This window comes from Meles meles, chromosome 12, assembly GCF_922984935.1.
Source record: "Meles meles chromosome 12, mMelMel3.1 paternal haplotype, whole genome shotgun sequence".
Lineage (NCBI taxonomy): Eukaryota > Metazoa > Chordata > Mammalia > Carnivora > Mustelidae > Meles > Meles meles.
Genome location: NC_060077.1, coordinates 38098930 through 38114103, shown reverse-complemented (window position 1 = coordinate 38114103; position 15174 = coordinate 38098930). Strand labels below are relative to the sequence as shown.

Below are 15174 nucleotides of genomic sequence, written 5' to 3'. Positions count from 1 at the left end.
AGCCAGCATTTGGGAAGCGCTTAAGAAAATGCTTTGAAAAATATAAAGTCCTGCATTAAAATGAGGCATTATAAATTAACACTTGTAGTTGAAAACACCCTTTCAGACCATCCCAATGACCCTGAACACGATGAATCCTGTGTGATTTAGAAATTCAGAAATGACTGCTTAAAAGCACTGTTGGGTCTGTAGTATTAGATGTTATTGGGCTGTGGGCAGTCACTTGACTTCTGTTGGATGAAACTATCTTGTTTTTTGTTGTTTCCCTCTCAGGGAGGGTAGTTTGCTATGTTATAACATCCATCTGCATTTTCAAGTTTCTCATCAAATTCTTATTTCTTGAAGATATATGACCTTTTAATCAGTTAGCTTGACAAATATTTCTTAGTTTCATTATAATGGGCCAAACACTGTGTCAGGTACTCACATTACTTGTATTTTGTTGGTCCTCATGGGCTCATAGCTCTGTTTCCAACAATCTATGCATATTGATTTTGAAACCCTCAGTTTTTTATATCATATTGTACCTGGCTAAGTGCCTTTATTTTTAGGAGTAAATTAATAATGAATGAAATTACAGATATCAGTTGCGTTTTATAAACTGTAATATGTGCTTAGCTATTAGTTATTACAGTTTTATGAAGCCCTCAAATGAGGTATCGATGTCCTGAGACTTCCAGACCACTGCCCATGCTCTAATTGCTGGATTGAATTCTCCTTCCCCTTGGGGTCTGAAGAGTAAATCCAGTTCCAGTGCCTAATTTATAATGCCTTACATTTAACATCATAGCTGAAAGATTTGAAAGTACTGTCATACATGTGTTATCTATTTCTTCAACATTATTGTGAGAAAAGAGGCAGGTATTGCTATTTTTATATTTTAAATGAAGAAAATGCATCTTTTTAGAGATGACTTGACTGACCAAGGTCACTCAGCTGATAATCTGTGGGTCAAGGCTTAATTCCAAACTTTTGGACTCCGACTCGCAGTGTTTCACTAAGTTTCATGGCTCTTCAACCAGAAGAACCTCTAATAAATCTGATTATAGTACTGCATTGTAGAAGTGTCTGCTCTCCCCTTTATTAAAATCAAGACCCTGACCAGTTTCCTCTGAAAACAGTGAAGTATTTGCCATCGTATTCCCCTACAAAGCTAAACAAACACCCTTGTAGATACGGAAATCTGACGTTGTCCATTTTCACGATAGATTGACTTAGATGGTGAATTGGATCATTTTCTTCCATTGGCTGATTTAATCACTATTCTCTTTTGTTTTTCAATTCACCCAACGTTGATTAGACAATCAGTTGATCTGATTGACTGAATATTCCCCACTCATATTTTCTGAGTCATTTGCAAACATTAATATAGCAACAAACTCTCTCCACATCAACTCTTTTAGGGAAAGAGGGGAATGGATGTTAATAGTCATTATGTAACAGTGTCATGTCTATTCACGAAAGTGTAATGCAGGAGGACACCTCGCGAGAATATCTCCTTGTTAGGGAACTGCACTATCCCATACTATTTTATTTTATTATATTCTACAGCACAGATTCAGTGAACTTCCTTTACAGCACAGTCTAATGTCTATTCTCCACCCTCCCATCCCCTCCCCCACCATAGTCAGATCATTTTTCTTTATTCATGTTAAAGATTCCTTCAGCAGTACAGGAAACCATTCCATCTTGACTACTTAGTCAAAACAGAGAAATAGACAGTTCTAATAACTCTACTTGTCCCTTGCAGTAAAGATGCTGGAAATTTAAAAGAGTTGAAAATTTCTCTGTTTTGCCACATATGGCCTACAGTGGGTGGATTAATTGAATTTCCGGGCACTAAACCACTTTCCTAAGCAGCATTTTGAATTTACAAAGATGTCGATGAGTTCTCATGAGAGAACTGTTGACAAGTATCTTTATAGAGAAAGTATGGAGGTGGATTTGTTTTCACAGGAAGCTAGTTTGTAATTTCAAGTATGGGTATGTCTCTTGAAGATATATTTCATACTATTTATACATTTAATGTTGTGATTATTTTAATCACATTCCACAGGCATATTTTGACACTAATCATCTCAAATATAAAGCCTCATAAAAATTAGACACAGGAAAAACCCTAAGGTGTGTTCTTACCTATAACCATATGTGTAGGGGATTGCCGATATTTTCCTGTACCCTCTGATTTAACATCCAGATTCCTCATAGGTGTATGTGACTCTATTTTTATTGTTGGCTATAGGCAACCTCATCATAGAACATTCTGTCTCGGGTTAAAAGATAAAGACACCATACAATAATAGAATATACCTGATGTTTGGATGTTACCCTCAATCTGTATGGTGGAGTTAGTAGATAAGCTTTTAGCTAGACTTAGATTCTCTTAGTTTTATTTTGATTTTTAATCACATTCACATTTTTATAGTGGGATTCTTTTCGAGACCGCTTTGGTCCAACTGTACCTTAGCAGTTAGTGTATTTTCTTTGACTTTTGCATACCTTATGACTGCCTTGTGGTAGGGTTAAAACTCTTTATGCTAGTTCTGGAAGGCTTTGTTGATTATCGATTCTAAACGGACAGGATACACTTAAAAATCTGTCTTGTAGATAATTAGACTTCTCATATTAAATGAGGTATATCCATTCTAATTGATAAAATAATCAATTTAAACTGTATACTTTGCATCAATCTTCCATAAAATAATATTTTCCCTAACATGATACCAGCTGTCTTTCTCTTTGACAGTATAGCCATTTGGGGGCTTTCTTGGTATATGTTTATTTTAAAATGTATGTGAGCACCTACTAAATGTTAGGCATAGTATAATCTGTGAGAGTTCCTAATATGTAAATATACCACTTTTAGGTTTTTAAGGATTTGGGGTTCATAAAAGTTTGGGGGTTTTTTGTTTGTCTCTTTGTTTTTAGTGTATGGGGACTAGAGTCATATGTGTGTACTTATTTTCCTTTCTTTGCCATGACTTAGCTAACAACAGTGTAACTAGGACTTGGAAAAAAAAAAAACTCATGAGAACACATGCTCAATTCTTTCCAAAGGCATTATAGGAGTCAGACTATAAGTCTTAAAGAAAAAGAAAACAAACCATTACTCTAGTGTCATATTTCAAGGTTAATTTTTTGTGCAAAAAAATGCTTTACTGAATTTAAACTCAGTATTTTATTTAACTTCTGTACTGCAATGTGCATATGCTTTGCTGGAAGACCTTCAGAAAACTCTGAAGGATTTCCATTGTCCTGATACAGTTTCTACATAGATTCAGAAATTTGAATGTTTCTTTTTTTAATCACTAGGCTCTTTGAGAAGAAGTTTCTCTAGACTGTTTTCCTGTTCACTGTTTTGTTCAACAAAATACCATCATTTCTAGGCCACACTGCTACAGAATGAAAAAACACCGATAAAAGAGCTGAAAAGAATGTCTGTTGACATGCAAAGCTAATTAAGAATCCTTTTAATTATTCATATTCAATACAGAAGAAAACAAATTATATAGTAAGACCTCTCATCTGTGCTAATCTGCTATCATTTAGCTATGGATTTAGAAATAGAAATATAGATATGATCTACATTTGTCTTTCAGCATTTTGTCGAGGAAATATTTTCTTTGACTGATCTGAAGTCGTCTTCCCAATGTATGTCACAAGTACATCCAGGACCCTGAGAAGTTACTAAGGAAAAGAAAACCTTTTTAACTTTGTCCAACCCTATGTTTCCCAAATTATTTGATCCAAACTCATTTTCCAAGGAGCATGAAAGTCATGTCAAAGAGTTTGGTAAATACTGGTTCCTCACATTCTAGAAGATCCCACCACACAGGACTGAAATGATACTTTGGAAGTCTGGTCCTCTTTTGCTCTTCCGTTCATAACTTTGGACCTAAACGAGATCCTAAATTTATCAGCAACTATTAGAGACTATCTCAAAGCAGAGGATTGGGATTTCTGACTTTACCTTACCAAATTTAGCAGTATTCTGTTTTATCATGCATTTTTATTGATATTTTAAGAAGGGGCAGCAAATTTTTAGGCAAAGGGCAGATGGTTAAATATGTTAACCTCGTGAGCCATATGGTCTCTGTCACAACTACTCAGTTCTCCCATTGCTATGTAAGAGCAGCTGTGGGTGATATGTAAGCAATTAAGGCTGACTGTGTTCTAATAAGACTTTATTTGCAAAAGGAGGCCGTGGGCCGGCTGACTCCTCTTTTAAGGTAATTTGTAACAGAATCTAGTTTTTTGTTTTTTTTTTTCTTTCTGGTAACTAAAAATAATAGTCCCAAATGAATACTTTAGAAGGCAGAACATGGAGATCATATAGAAATCCTTCCTGACACCTATAATGATGCCTTTTCTATGGGGGGTTTTGAGTCTCCAGTTGCAATTTGCCTTTCCTTTAGTTTTGAATACATGGCTGCCCCACGTAGCCATTTTCAAGTAATTTTTTATTCATATTGTTCACCTTTTTCCAGTATTGGCTAGATGCTTTGTTTTTGATAAGACACTATAATTGTTCTTGAAAGCAGAGTAGGTCACATTTTCCCGAATGTAATAGAAAACCTCACAGGAATGTTAGCTGAACAACGATAGTCAATGCCCAAGCAAATGTTACATGTATAAACTTGGTACAACTTTGTGTAACGGGCATTAGGAATCCCATCTTACTGTTTGCAAGTGATTATATCAGTATGCAAAATTGCATACTATGTCCTATCAAGAATATTATCTCTGTAGTACCTCAGGAGTCCTCCATCTCCTGACCCAACCGGAAGTTTATTCATCTCACTTAGCAAGATGAGAAAGTTTTCATTAACAATGTGTGAAAGACAATTATCCCACTTTTGAACCCAGTCACTACAGTTGTCTAGTTATAAGGAGCAGCACCGTCTGAATGGTGCAGAGGGATGTTTCAAAATATTATGCAGCAGCAGTTTTGGGTTTAATTGTGTGCAGATGGTAGATGATCTATTTTCCTTACTCGCTGCCACATTTCTAATAGCACCCAGGCTGTTCCATGTAAATTAGTAATCTTTCATGTAAGCCTGTCCTTAATTTTCCAATATTTTTTCTTTGCATCATTTTCCAGCTGTATCATGTTAGAACTGATGTTTTAATTTTCTATTTTTCCCCCCAATATCTGTGTGTCATAAATGTTAACCATTTAAACACAACTGCTGAGCTGTGCAGGCAAACCCAAGAATCCCGACTGGTCTGCTTCAAGACTCTTAATCATGACTTGGGTCACATGTGGTCCATGACAACGACAGCAAAGGCGATTACTCATTTTCCTTTCTTGAACCGATCCTTTGAGATGCATTTTTTTATTCAGTCCCTTCATGTGACAAAATAAGGTTCCTAAATGGAAATGTTCTCCATGAAATTTAGTTATCAGAGAAATTTCTCTACCTAAAAAGTGTTTTAAGGGGAAGAAGATAATGTGCTCCACAAAGGTGATTTTAGCAAGAAGAGAAAATATTGTGACTTCAGCAGCAGAATTTTAAGTAACCTGATAAATTTTAAAAGCCTAAAGTCGGGATCGTCAGAATTAGCAGCGAATCATTCAGACACTATGCTCAATAGCAGTCAGAAACACTATTCAGTCTAGAGCCTTATGTAGGACTTATGTTTTGTTTTTATTTTTTATTTTTTTCCCCCTTCGGTTGATCTACCCCAAATCTCAGCCAAAGCTTGCAATCGTGTCATAGTTAGAACTCAAACTGCCTGACGAAAGCCTATTTAAGGGAAAAGAATTCCGAAAATTCAACACTTTGCTATGTTCTTTTTTGTTTTTTTCTTTTTTTCTTTTCTTCTCTTTTTGTTGTTGTTGGAACAAAGTTGAGACGATGTGATATACTGATCGAGATTCTCCTTGCTAGCCTAGCTTCAGTCTGGCTTTTTCTTCCCTCATGCATGCTGACCTGGGAATCTTCCTTTGCCATAGCTGCGATAATCGTGACTCAGCTTACAACACCTTACATTCGCATCGCCCCTGCCGCAGGCGACGACCAACTGACAGGTCAGACATTCAAGTATAGATGAGTCATCTTGCCCATTTCCTGCTCATTTTTCTCAGCTTTGTTTCCCCTCTACATTTCCTCCTTTGCTTAAGGCTTGTTTACAATGTTTCAGACTCTTGGTACAGACCTGTGCCCGCATTAAATTAAGTGATGTGCTTGGCCTCTTCTGTGTGCGCATTTATACCCACGCATTAAGCACAACGCCACTGCATGTTTCCATTGTGTGTTTGTCTGTTGGTGTGTTCCTTTTGAGCCTAATGTGAAACAGAATGAAATTTGCTGGACTTGGGGTAGCAATGCCATCCAACAGGATTTCAATCAAAATACAGAGAGACCGATGCCCCGTTATGCAAATTAACCTAAAAAGGCTTTGCAGGGTGAGGGTGAGCGAGGTTTACTTTCCACCTTGTAGGGTCTAGTTGCACGCACATTTAGCAACACACAGTCTTGAATTGGAGCCACCCAAAGCTGTTTGGGGTGACACTGTTCAAACAGCTTTTCATGTACGTACAACTGCAGCAGAGCTGATTGCATTCCTTCTAGAACCAAAGTGTTTATATAAAGCAGTGACACATCTGCAAGTCAAATGCATTGAATAATTTAGGGAAGTTTTTAAAAAATTGAATGGCTTCGAGTCACGGAGTTGAACTGCATGCTTCTCTGCAGAAGGAAAAGCACCCAGAAAGAGAACTTAGCTAAGAGAAATTAGCTTGTCCATCCGTACTATCCCTAAAGGTGTATGGACATCTGCAAAAACTCCTAAGGAAAGAGCCCAGTCAATTACTCCAGATCGAAGGTGAGTGGCCAGAGAACCCCAGAAGACAAATTTTTGTCCCGCAGTAAAAGCAAATCACGGTCAAGATGTCTGACAGAATTACATGTCTGGTCTCATGGACATCATCGGTGTTGTAGTTTGTGGCAGGTTGTAGAACATTCTGCCACTTTCCATAGAATTTCCACTCCAGCAATTGTTTTAAGTGTATGCAACAAGGGAATATTCTCTGTTTGAAGGGGAAAAAAAAAGTATAGCTTAACTCATGGTAAGAATTCATAAATGTTTAAGTTGTTCTGCGAGCTTATTATTTTGGAAAATAAAAGCTACTGAGACTCGGGAAATGTACAGACTGAGTTTCGTAAGGTGAAGAAATGTAGGCCAATTCTGCTTCTTCCTCCCCTGGAATTCTCTACACATTTCCAGTCCTCTGTTTCAGGGCCTAAGAGCTATAAAGTTATTATGAACCGTTCTGCTTCTGTTGCTTCCAAGTTTCTTTTCAAGCACATTTCTTTTACTGGTTCAAGTCCTACTTGTTACAGACTCTTTCTTACCCTGAATTCCTGAAGTGCTCTTCCCAAACAATAGAAGTGCTTAAGGGGTAGTGTCTCTCTTAACATAAGCTTTCCACTCTAAAACCTTCCTACGTAAGGACTGCACATGGCCCGTGGTCAGGTTAGGTGTCCATCCGTGGAGGTAACCTGAGATCCTTGAGCAAGTCTGACCCCCAGCTGACACCGTTGTTGTCAGCAAACCGTTAAAAATGGGTTGGCCCCACTATCCTTTAATAAATGCTGTGCCGTTCTCAAGCTTCGCCTGTATCTACTACTTCCATATTACGCATGCTGTTTATGAGACATAAAGTAAGTGAGACTTCTGAACATAGATTTCTCTCTAAAACTTGCATAATTAAGAAGATACCTCATAAATCAGCCTCCTTCCCAATGCTTTCCGATCCAGCATATCTTGTTACTTGGGAACTAGTCTGTGAAGGACACATATATTGCTGTACTGTATGGCTGCCATTCATTTAAAGGCTGCAGGAGATCTCCATCATTTATTTTGGTTTATTAGAGATGAAAATGATGGAGTATTAGAATAAGCCTCAAAAACCAGTAAAAAAATCCTTCTCCTGATCTTTTTTTCAGTATTTACTGCTGGTCTTAATGATGGTTAATCTAACCCAGATAAAATCAAAATCAAGTAATACTTCTTTTGCCTTTTCCATTTGCATCAGCCATCAACTTTGATAGCGGTAACACTGTCTTTTTTAATAGATTTATTCATGAGTCATACTGCAAGCTTGAGGCTTAATGTGTTCAATCACCGATCTGACATTTATTGAGCACCTTCTGTGTGCCAGGTATAGATCTACTGACTTTAATAAAGAGCTTTACTCTGGATGGTTACCCAGGCTCTTGGCATCAGGCATTTTGCATTAGTCACATCAAAACCCATGTACACACACGCTCTTAGGAGTGAAAACTTACTGTCATGCTCGTCATTTAGCAGTTAGAAAAAGACAACAGTTTTGTAACTAATGGGCAAAAAGGACATGGATTTCCAAACCTTTCTCGTCATGCAGAGCAGCTTAGGAAATGGTCTCTGGGACAGTTGTGAATACTGCACATCTGTGACCCATTTAACAGTTGTGGTTTTGTTTATTCAATCAATATCATCCCTTCCAGAAGCCAACAGGAGACGCATGAGGGATAGATATGTTCTGAAGTGCCCTCCACAGTGTTTTTGTTCATTCTGTTGTATCTGTGCTGACATCATACTCCTACAAGGGCTGCTCAAGGTTGTACTTATACTAGGAAGCTTTAGGGAGATAGTTCTCTGCAACATAGTTCCTTCATCCCAGAACATGACACGTGCACCTTGAGTTTTCCCTGGCATAGGTGGGCCCTCACTCTCTCGCCTAACAAAGAACACAAGTGCCTTGGTGACCTGATGTCGGCACCAGGACTGTGTCAGATACAGCAGAGTTCTCCTAGATTTAACTGATCCGATTCATTGAGCAAAGGCAGATCAGACCGTAGACCGCTAGTGCATTGGATGAGCAGGCCTGCCACTGCACTGGGGAGTGTGTCTTTAAATTTGTTGTCCTCAATCAACAGTGAGAATACATCATTATGCAACATACACACATATAACTGAAGCAAAGACTTTAGAAACCATACTGCTAAGGCTACTCACTGAGTAAGATGCACTCTGATGTGTTCTATTCTGTTCCATTTTATTCTGTTTTTTAAAAAATTCTAGTCACGGGCGCCTGGGTGGCTCAGCGGGTTGGGCCTCTGCCTTCAGCTCGGGTCGTGGTCTCGGGGTCCTGGGATTGAGCCCCTGCATGGGGCTCTCTGCTCAGCAGGGAGCCTGCTTCCTCCTGTCTCTCTGCCTGCCTCTCTGCCTACTTGTGATCTCTCTCTCTGTCAAATAAATAAATAAAATATTTAAAAAAAAAAATTCTAGTCACTACTTACTAAGCTGATTTCATTTCCCACTCTTGGGTTGTAACCCACAGCTTTAAAAAACGCTTTACTCAACCACTGGATTTAGGAGATTATAAAAGGAAACAGAATATGTAACTGGAATAAAGGTACTATCTACCTCAAAACCACTCTAACGAGTGCACACAGAAAGTTCTAGAAACTGGAAATACTTCTGGTTTCCACTTTGTCCCCTTTATTATGTGATTAATTGTCTGCAATATAGTACTGCTTTAGGAAGAAAATTAAAAGCGGTACACGCTAGAAATTTCTCTTCAAGATCTTTTAGTTAATTTTATAAATATCTGTAGGTTGTTTATTTTATATTAAGATATTTCTGTTTATGATTTAATAACCCAGCCAACTCTGAAATGCTGTAGAGAATGTTTTCCTTAAACAAATTTTTTATCATCCGTTTTGGTTCACCCATACATCTAATATGATAAGATCTGTATCTTAGAATATTTATAAACAAAGTGACTTCTGGGACTCAAGTACAGATCAGATATAGCAGAGCATGTAGAATTACTTGCTAGATATAATTAGTACTGGAGGGAAAAAAAGAGAGAGAACTAGCCAACAATTATTCCCACACAGTTTCAAGTTTTGAAAAATATACATGTAGCATATGTCTGTATTGTCAAAGGTAAACACAGCTGGACATTAAAGCTGTAAAAGCAGATTTTATTCAGTCACCAGCGACTGTAGGGGAAAGAGGTGGGCTCCATTTTGATTTGTGCAGATGGGACTGGTGTTTTAAAAGGAGAACGAGGGGGTAGGGAGGATGCAAACAAGGGCTCAGTAGAGTCAGGGCAGTGAAAAATTATAGCCATCAGGAAGGGTTTCTTGGTACACGAGATCCCCACCTGGTTTGCTAACTGGCATTTATCCAAGTTGGGCTGCTGCCTTCCCCTAGGAGCTAGGAAATGGGCCCTGTCTTCAGGTGTCCCTGGAACAAACCCTCAATTATTTGGGCATCCTCGAGTTTTCTCAGGCAGGCATTTTAAGGGGGATCAGATCATCTAAGGATACAGCCTTGAACGATTAGAAACCATCAGTGTTCAAGTCTTTACAGGCCAAGGTTGAGGACTAGAGGAGGTAGAGTTCAGAGGAGCCGGCTGGAGTTTGGTCACAGAGAGAATTTTGCCAGTGTGTAGGCAAAGTGATCATGAGAGAAATTCCAAAGAATTTCTTTTTCCCCTTAATGTGGCTCTTAAAACAAATAGAGTTTTATTTTATTTATTTATTTAAGAGCATGTACACATGGGGTTAGGGGCAGAGAGAGAAGGAGAGAATCTCAAGCAGACTCCTCTCGGAGGCAAGCCTGATGCAGGGCTCCATCCTATGACCCTGAGATCATGACCTGACCCGAAATCACAAGTCAGACATATAACTGACTAAGCCACCCCGGCATCTCAATGGAGCTTTTTTTCTTTTTAATGTAAAGTCTAAAACATGGAAGTCCCTGAACTCTATCCCACTGAAGAAGTCAAGCCTCTGAGTGTATGAGAACCTTCTGTGTTCTGGGCTCTGTATTGGAGACTTGCACAGGCCTTATTTCACTGAGAGAATACCATCACTCTTCTCAGTTGAGAAAAGGAAACGCAAAGGGATTAAACACTTCCACGGCCCCACAGGACTGAAATGCAGTCAAGTCAGGGAGAGAAATCAGATTCCAGGCCTTGTGACTTGAGCCCTGGGCTCTTCTAACCTCAGCATCTGTTTGAACTTCTCCCTTTTAGGCCTCTGTGCCCTCCACACTCTCCTCTGTCCCTTCCTGGGCCCCTCAGGCCTCACTTACTTCCCACCTGGCCCGGACGCCCCACACAGCCCTTTCAGGTGGGTTTTTATTGACACCTGGATGCTCTGGGCCCCTTGCCCCCTTGCCTTCACCACTATCATCCTGGTTCCCAGCCTGAGAAATCCCATCACCTGCTTGCCTGGCTCCTATCTTCACACTTCCAAGTGTTGCTTGACAAATGGCAGAACAGGCAGATTAATTCTACTCGAGGTTGGTGCTTTTCCCCTCACCTTGATGTCTCCCGCTGATCAGTGAATGTCCCCTGCATACACAGTTACAGAACACTGCCCTCTGCTCCCACCCAGCTCTTCCCTCAGCTCAAGCCCGAGACAGCCAGCTCAGGCCTCCCCTTCCATTGCCGTGCCCTCTGTCCTAGGTGGGCCGCCCTTTGCCAGCCATGGCACGTTTGGCCTTCCTCACAGCCCTTTGCCAGCCCAGCCCTTTACCCTTCCTCACAGTCCTAGCTGTTGGGTCACAGAAGCCACCTTTTCCTTAGGAACAAAAACCATAATTGAGGTTCACCAGCAACAGCCCAAGGAGATTTCTCAGACCTTCACTGATAAGTGGGATCTATAGCAAAGATCAAATTTAAGTATACCCTGAAGCCCTAACACCATCTTTCCAGAACACGTGTTTCTCCTGCCATCTTTACAAAGAATGAAGGAGAGTGCTAGATCCTATTTGTCTCAACTCATGGGTTTTGAGCCCTAGGCAAGGGCTGACACTAGGCAGGAAGCCCAAATTCGGGTCTAAATTTGGTGGTGACTGCAGGGGGGGTATATGGGGAAAGGTAAGGACCTCAAATCCTTTGTTCCATAGATGCTCATTAGTCAGTTGCCAGAGACCATCCGCAGTGGAAACCCTATACGTTGTCTAATCCAGTCGTTCTCAAACAGTGCTTTGTGGGTTTCCATGGGATTCCTCTCACACAGGCCTCTGGGCTGGGCACCAACTCACATTAGAACAGTTATGGGTAGCATGGTGGGTGAGAACATGGGCTTGAGTACTAAATCAGTCAGGTTCAAATCTCAGCTATGTCGCCTACCAGCAGAGTGACCTTGGGCAAGTTACTTCAGATCTCTGTGGCTCAGTTTGCTCATCAGTGAAATGGGAGTTTCAGTTTTACTCACAGTAAAGTTGTGAGGATTAAATGGAGCAAGTGAAGTACTTAACAAACCCTCAATAAATGTAACCTATTAGTGTTTTTCTGCCTTAACACACTCTTCAATTATGGGAATGACACAAACCCTTTTATTCCTTCCTTGATTCATCAAGCACATGTTTCCTGAGTGTCTGCTACATACGGTAGACACTGTGCTAAGCTCTTAGGATATGCCAGTGAACAAAGCTTATAAAAACTCAGATATACTGAGCAGTTGTATCTTATGTCTGTACTGACCTCATCCCCAGCCCCTATAATAGAGGTCTTTCTCTCTACATAAAAATATATAACTAAAGGGGCGCCCGGGTGGCACAGTGAGTTAAAGCCTCTGCCTTCGGCTCAGGTCATGATCCTAGGGTCCTGGGATCGAGCCCCACATCGGACTCTCTGCTCCGTGGGGAGCCTGCTTCCTCCTCTCTCTCTTTGCCTGCCTCTCTGCCTACTTGTGATTTCTCTCTGTCAAATAAATAAATAAAATCTTAAAATAAATAAATAAATATATATTTATCATATATATATATAAATATAGGAGCGCCTGGGTAGCTCAGTCGATTAAGCGACTGCCTTCGGCTCAGGGCATGATCTGGGGTCCTGGGATCGAGTCCCGCATCAGCAGGGAGCCTGCTTCTCCTTCTTCCACTCTCCCAGCTTGTACTCTCTCTCTCTCTCTCTCTCTCTCTTTCTGACAAATACATAAATAAAATCTTCAAAAATATATAGGTATAAAAATATATCCAGACGTTTTCACTATCACTTATATACTTAGCTCTGCCACTTGCATTTTACATTTAATAGCTGATGAATTCTCCTTCAAACCAATACTTATCAATCTTAAGACATTTGTTTACCAAGTTTAAGACTATTCTTCTGTAGGGCCATGTAGTGATCTTTTCGCTCAGCCCCTTGTTCAGGGACATTCAGATTTTCACCATTTTTTTTCCTGCTAACAACAATAATCACCACCACAAACTGGAATAAATAACCTTCTATATGTGTTCTTCCCATTGTAACATTTATTTCTCAGTGATTCCCAAATTGGTGTCAAAGGCCAAGTTCATTTTTTATGTACAACTGGCCATATTCCTTTCCTTCCACATCGTAACAATTCATCCCCAAGTGCCTGCTAAGCACCCCTTCCCACAGCTCCACACGCTCTGATGTTTACCACCTCATGCTTCCAGTATGGTGCGTGAAGGTGGGATTCTCCTGACCTTTCCTGAAGCTGAGCATCCTGGCCTACGGTCATTGGCCCTTTGCATTTCTTCTTCTCCGTTTCTTTTATACTTACTCCTGTCAGTCACTCTTCTTTTGACTCCACTGTGTCTTTTGGCTTAAAGAAGTTTGCATTTTCAAATAATCAATATGTTCCCATGTTCCTTTATTTCTCCAAGGTTATTGTTTTGCCTGAGAAGGTGTTCACATCTCTGTGATTATTCAGCCAGTCCCCTGAATTTTAGCTCTCGAATCCATCTGGAAATGAACACTGATATGGTGTGGTGTATTGCCAAAGGAAAGGTCTAGCTTTTTCCAGAGAGACAGCAGTTAGACTGGCTCTCATTATTAAATAAACAGTAATTTTCTTACAGAATTGAAACACCATATTGTCACGTGTTAAGATACATGTATAGATTTTGTCATGGTCCTCTTTGGGTCTTCCTACATATTTATCATAATTTTTTATTATGATGGCTTTTATGATATTTTATTACCTGATAATACTAGAATTCTCCCCATACTCTTTGTCAAAAATCCCTCCCCACTGATTCCTCCTTGTTTCCTTTATCAGTCCTTATGATGGCCTACAGCCTTAGATGTCTGCCCCACTGCCCTGATTAACACATCCGTTGTTAACACTGATTCCACATCCGTTGCCCTGACCTCCCTGTTGTTCTCTTTGGCCATATCTGCCATGCTCCCTCCTTCCACCTTTGTTCCCACTTTCCCCTTGCTTAGGAATATTCTCCCCCAGATATCAACTTGACTAACCCTCCTACCTCTAGTACTCCTTGCTCAAATCCACCTTCTCAACAAGGTCGGCCGTGAATACTCACCCTTCCTCCTACTGCAGCCTTCCATGAGATCTCTCCCCATCCTTTCCTCACAGTTTGTCCCCTTCGGCTGCTACTTTCTTCCCTTTTATAACTCTCCTCACCTTATGTGCTTATTTCTGTTTGCTCCCGTCTTTCCCCCCTCATAGACTACAAGCCCTTGAGGACAGGAATCTTCATCTGCTATTTTGTGATATATTGTAGGCACTGAGAACGTGGTCAAGTTCACAGCAGGCAGTCAGGTTCAAAAAAAATGCCACTGAGGTTCTCAATGGGATCTTAACAAATCTAAATATTATCCTGACTGTAGAAATATGGTAAAGCTCTCCATCAATTCAAATCTTATTATAAGACTTGGAATACAAATTTGGAGTTTTCTGCATTACCTGGCCTTATCAGTTCTCCCTCTAAAAATATATTCTAGGTTCAGTGGCATCTCACCTTCTTGTGGCCACCCCACCAGTCTGGACCACCACCCACACATTTTAAATACTCTCATGGGTCCCTGTTGACTCATTTGCCACATGGCAGCTAGACTGACTTCTGGAAATTGAAGTCTCATCCCATCACTCCTCTTCTTAATGCCCTTGAGTAGCTTCCTGCTGCACTTGCATAAATCCCAAACGTCATGTCGTAGCAAAGGGGGGGTGCATGGTCTGGCCCCTCTCACACCTGGCCCTTGCCTTCTAACACTTCCCACACTCAGTGCTGATCTCCTTTCTCATCAAAGAATCAAGCTGGATCCCACACCAGCAGTTTGCACTTCCTCTTCCCTCAGACTGAAACTCTAATCCTCATCTTCATATTTCGAGCTCCTTCTCAAAGTTCAGAATTCAGTGTGGAGGTTCTTCCCTCAGAGAAGCCTCCCTG

General features: G+C 40.3%; 1 protein-coding gene across 14 annotated transcripts in view; it reads left to right on the top strand.

Annotated features, from left to right (window-relative positions):
• Positions 1–15174, top strand: part of PTPRM (protein tyrosine phosphatase receptor type M) — a 793799-nt gene that overhangs the window by 539639 nt on the left and 238986 nt on the right. For 10 of the 14 annotated variants that reach the window (XM_046025010.1, XM_046025008.1, XM_046025007.1 and 7 more), the window contains one exon: positions 5957–6031. The exons of the other annotated variants lie outside the window; for them this stretch is intronic. In XM_046025010.1, the coding sequence (XP_045880966.1) occupies positions 5957–6031 (75 nt within the window). The remainder of the gene's footprint in view (positions 1–5956; positions 6032–15174) is intronic. 14 annotated transcript variants of the gene reach the window in all.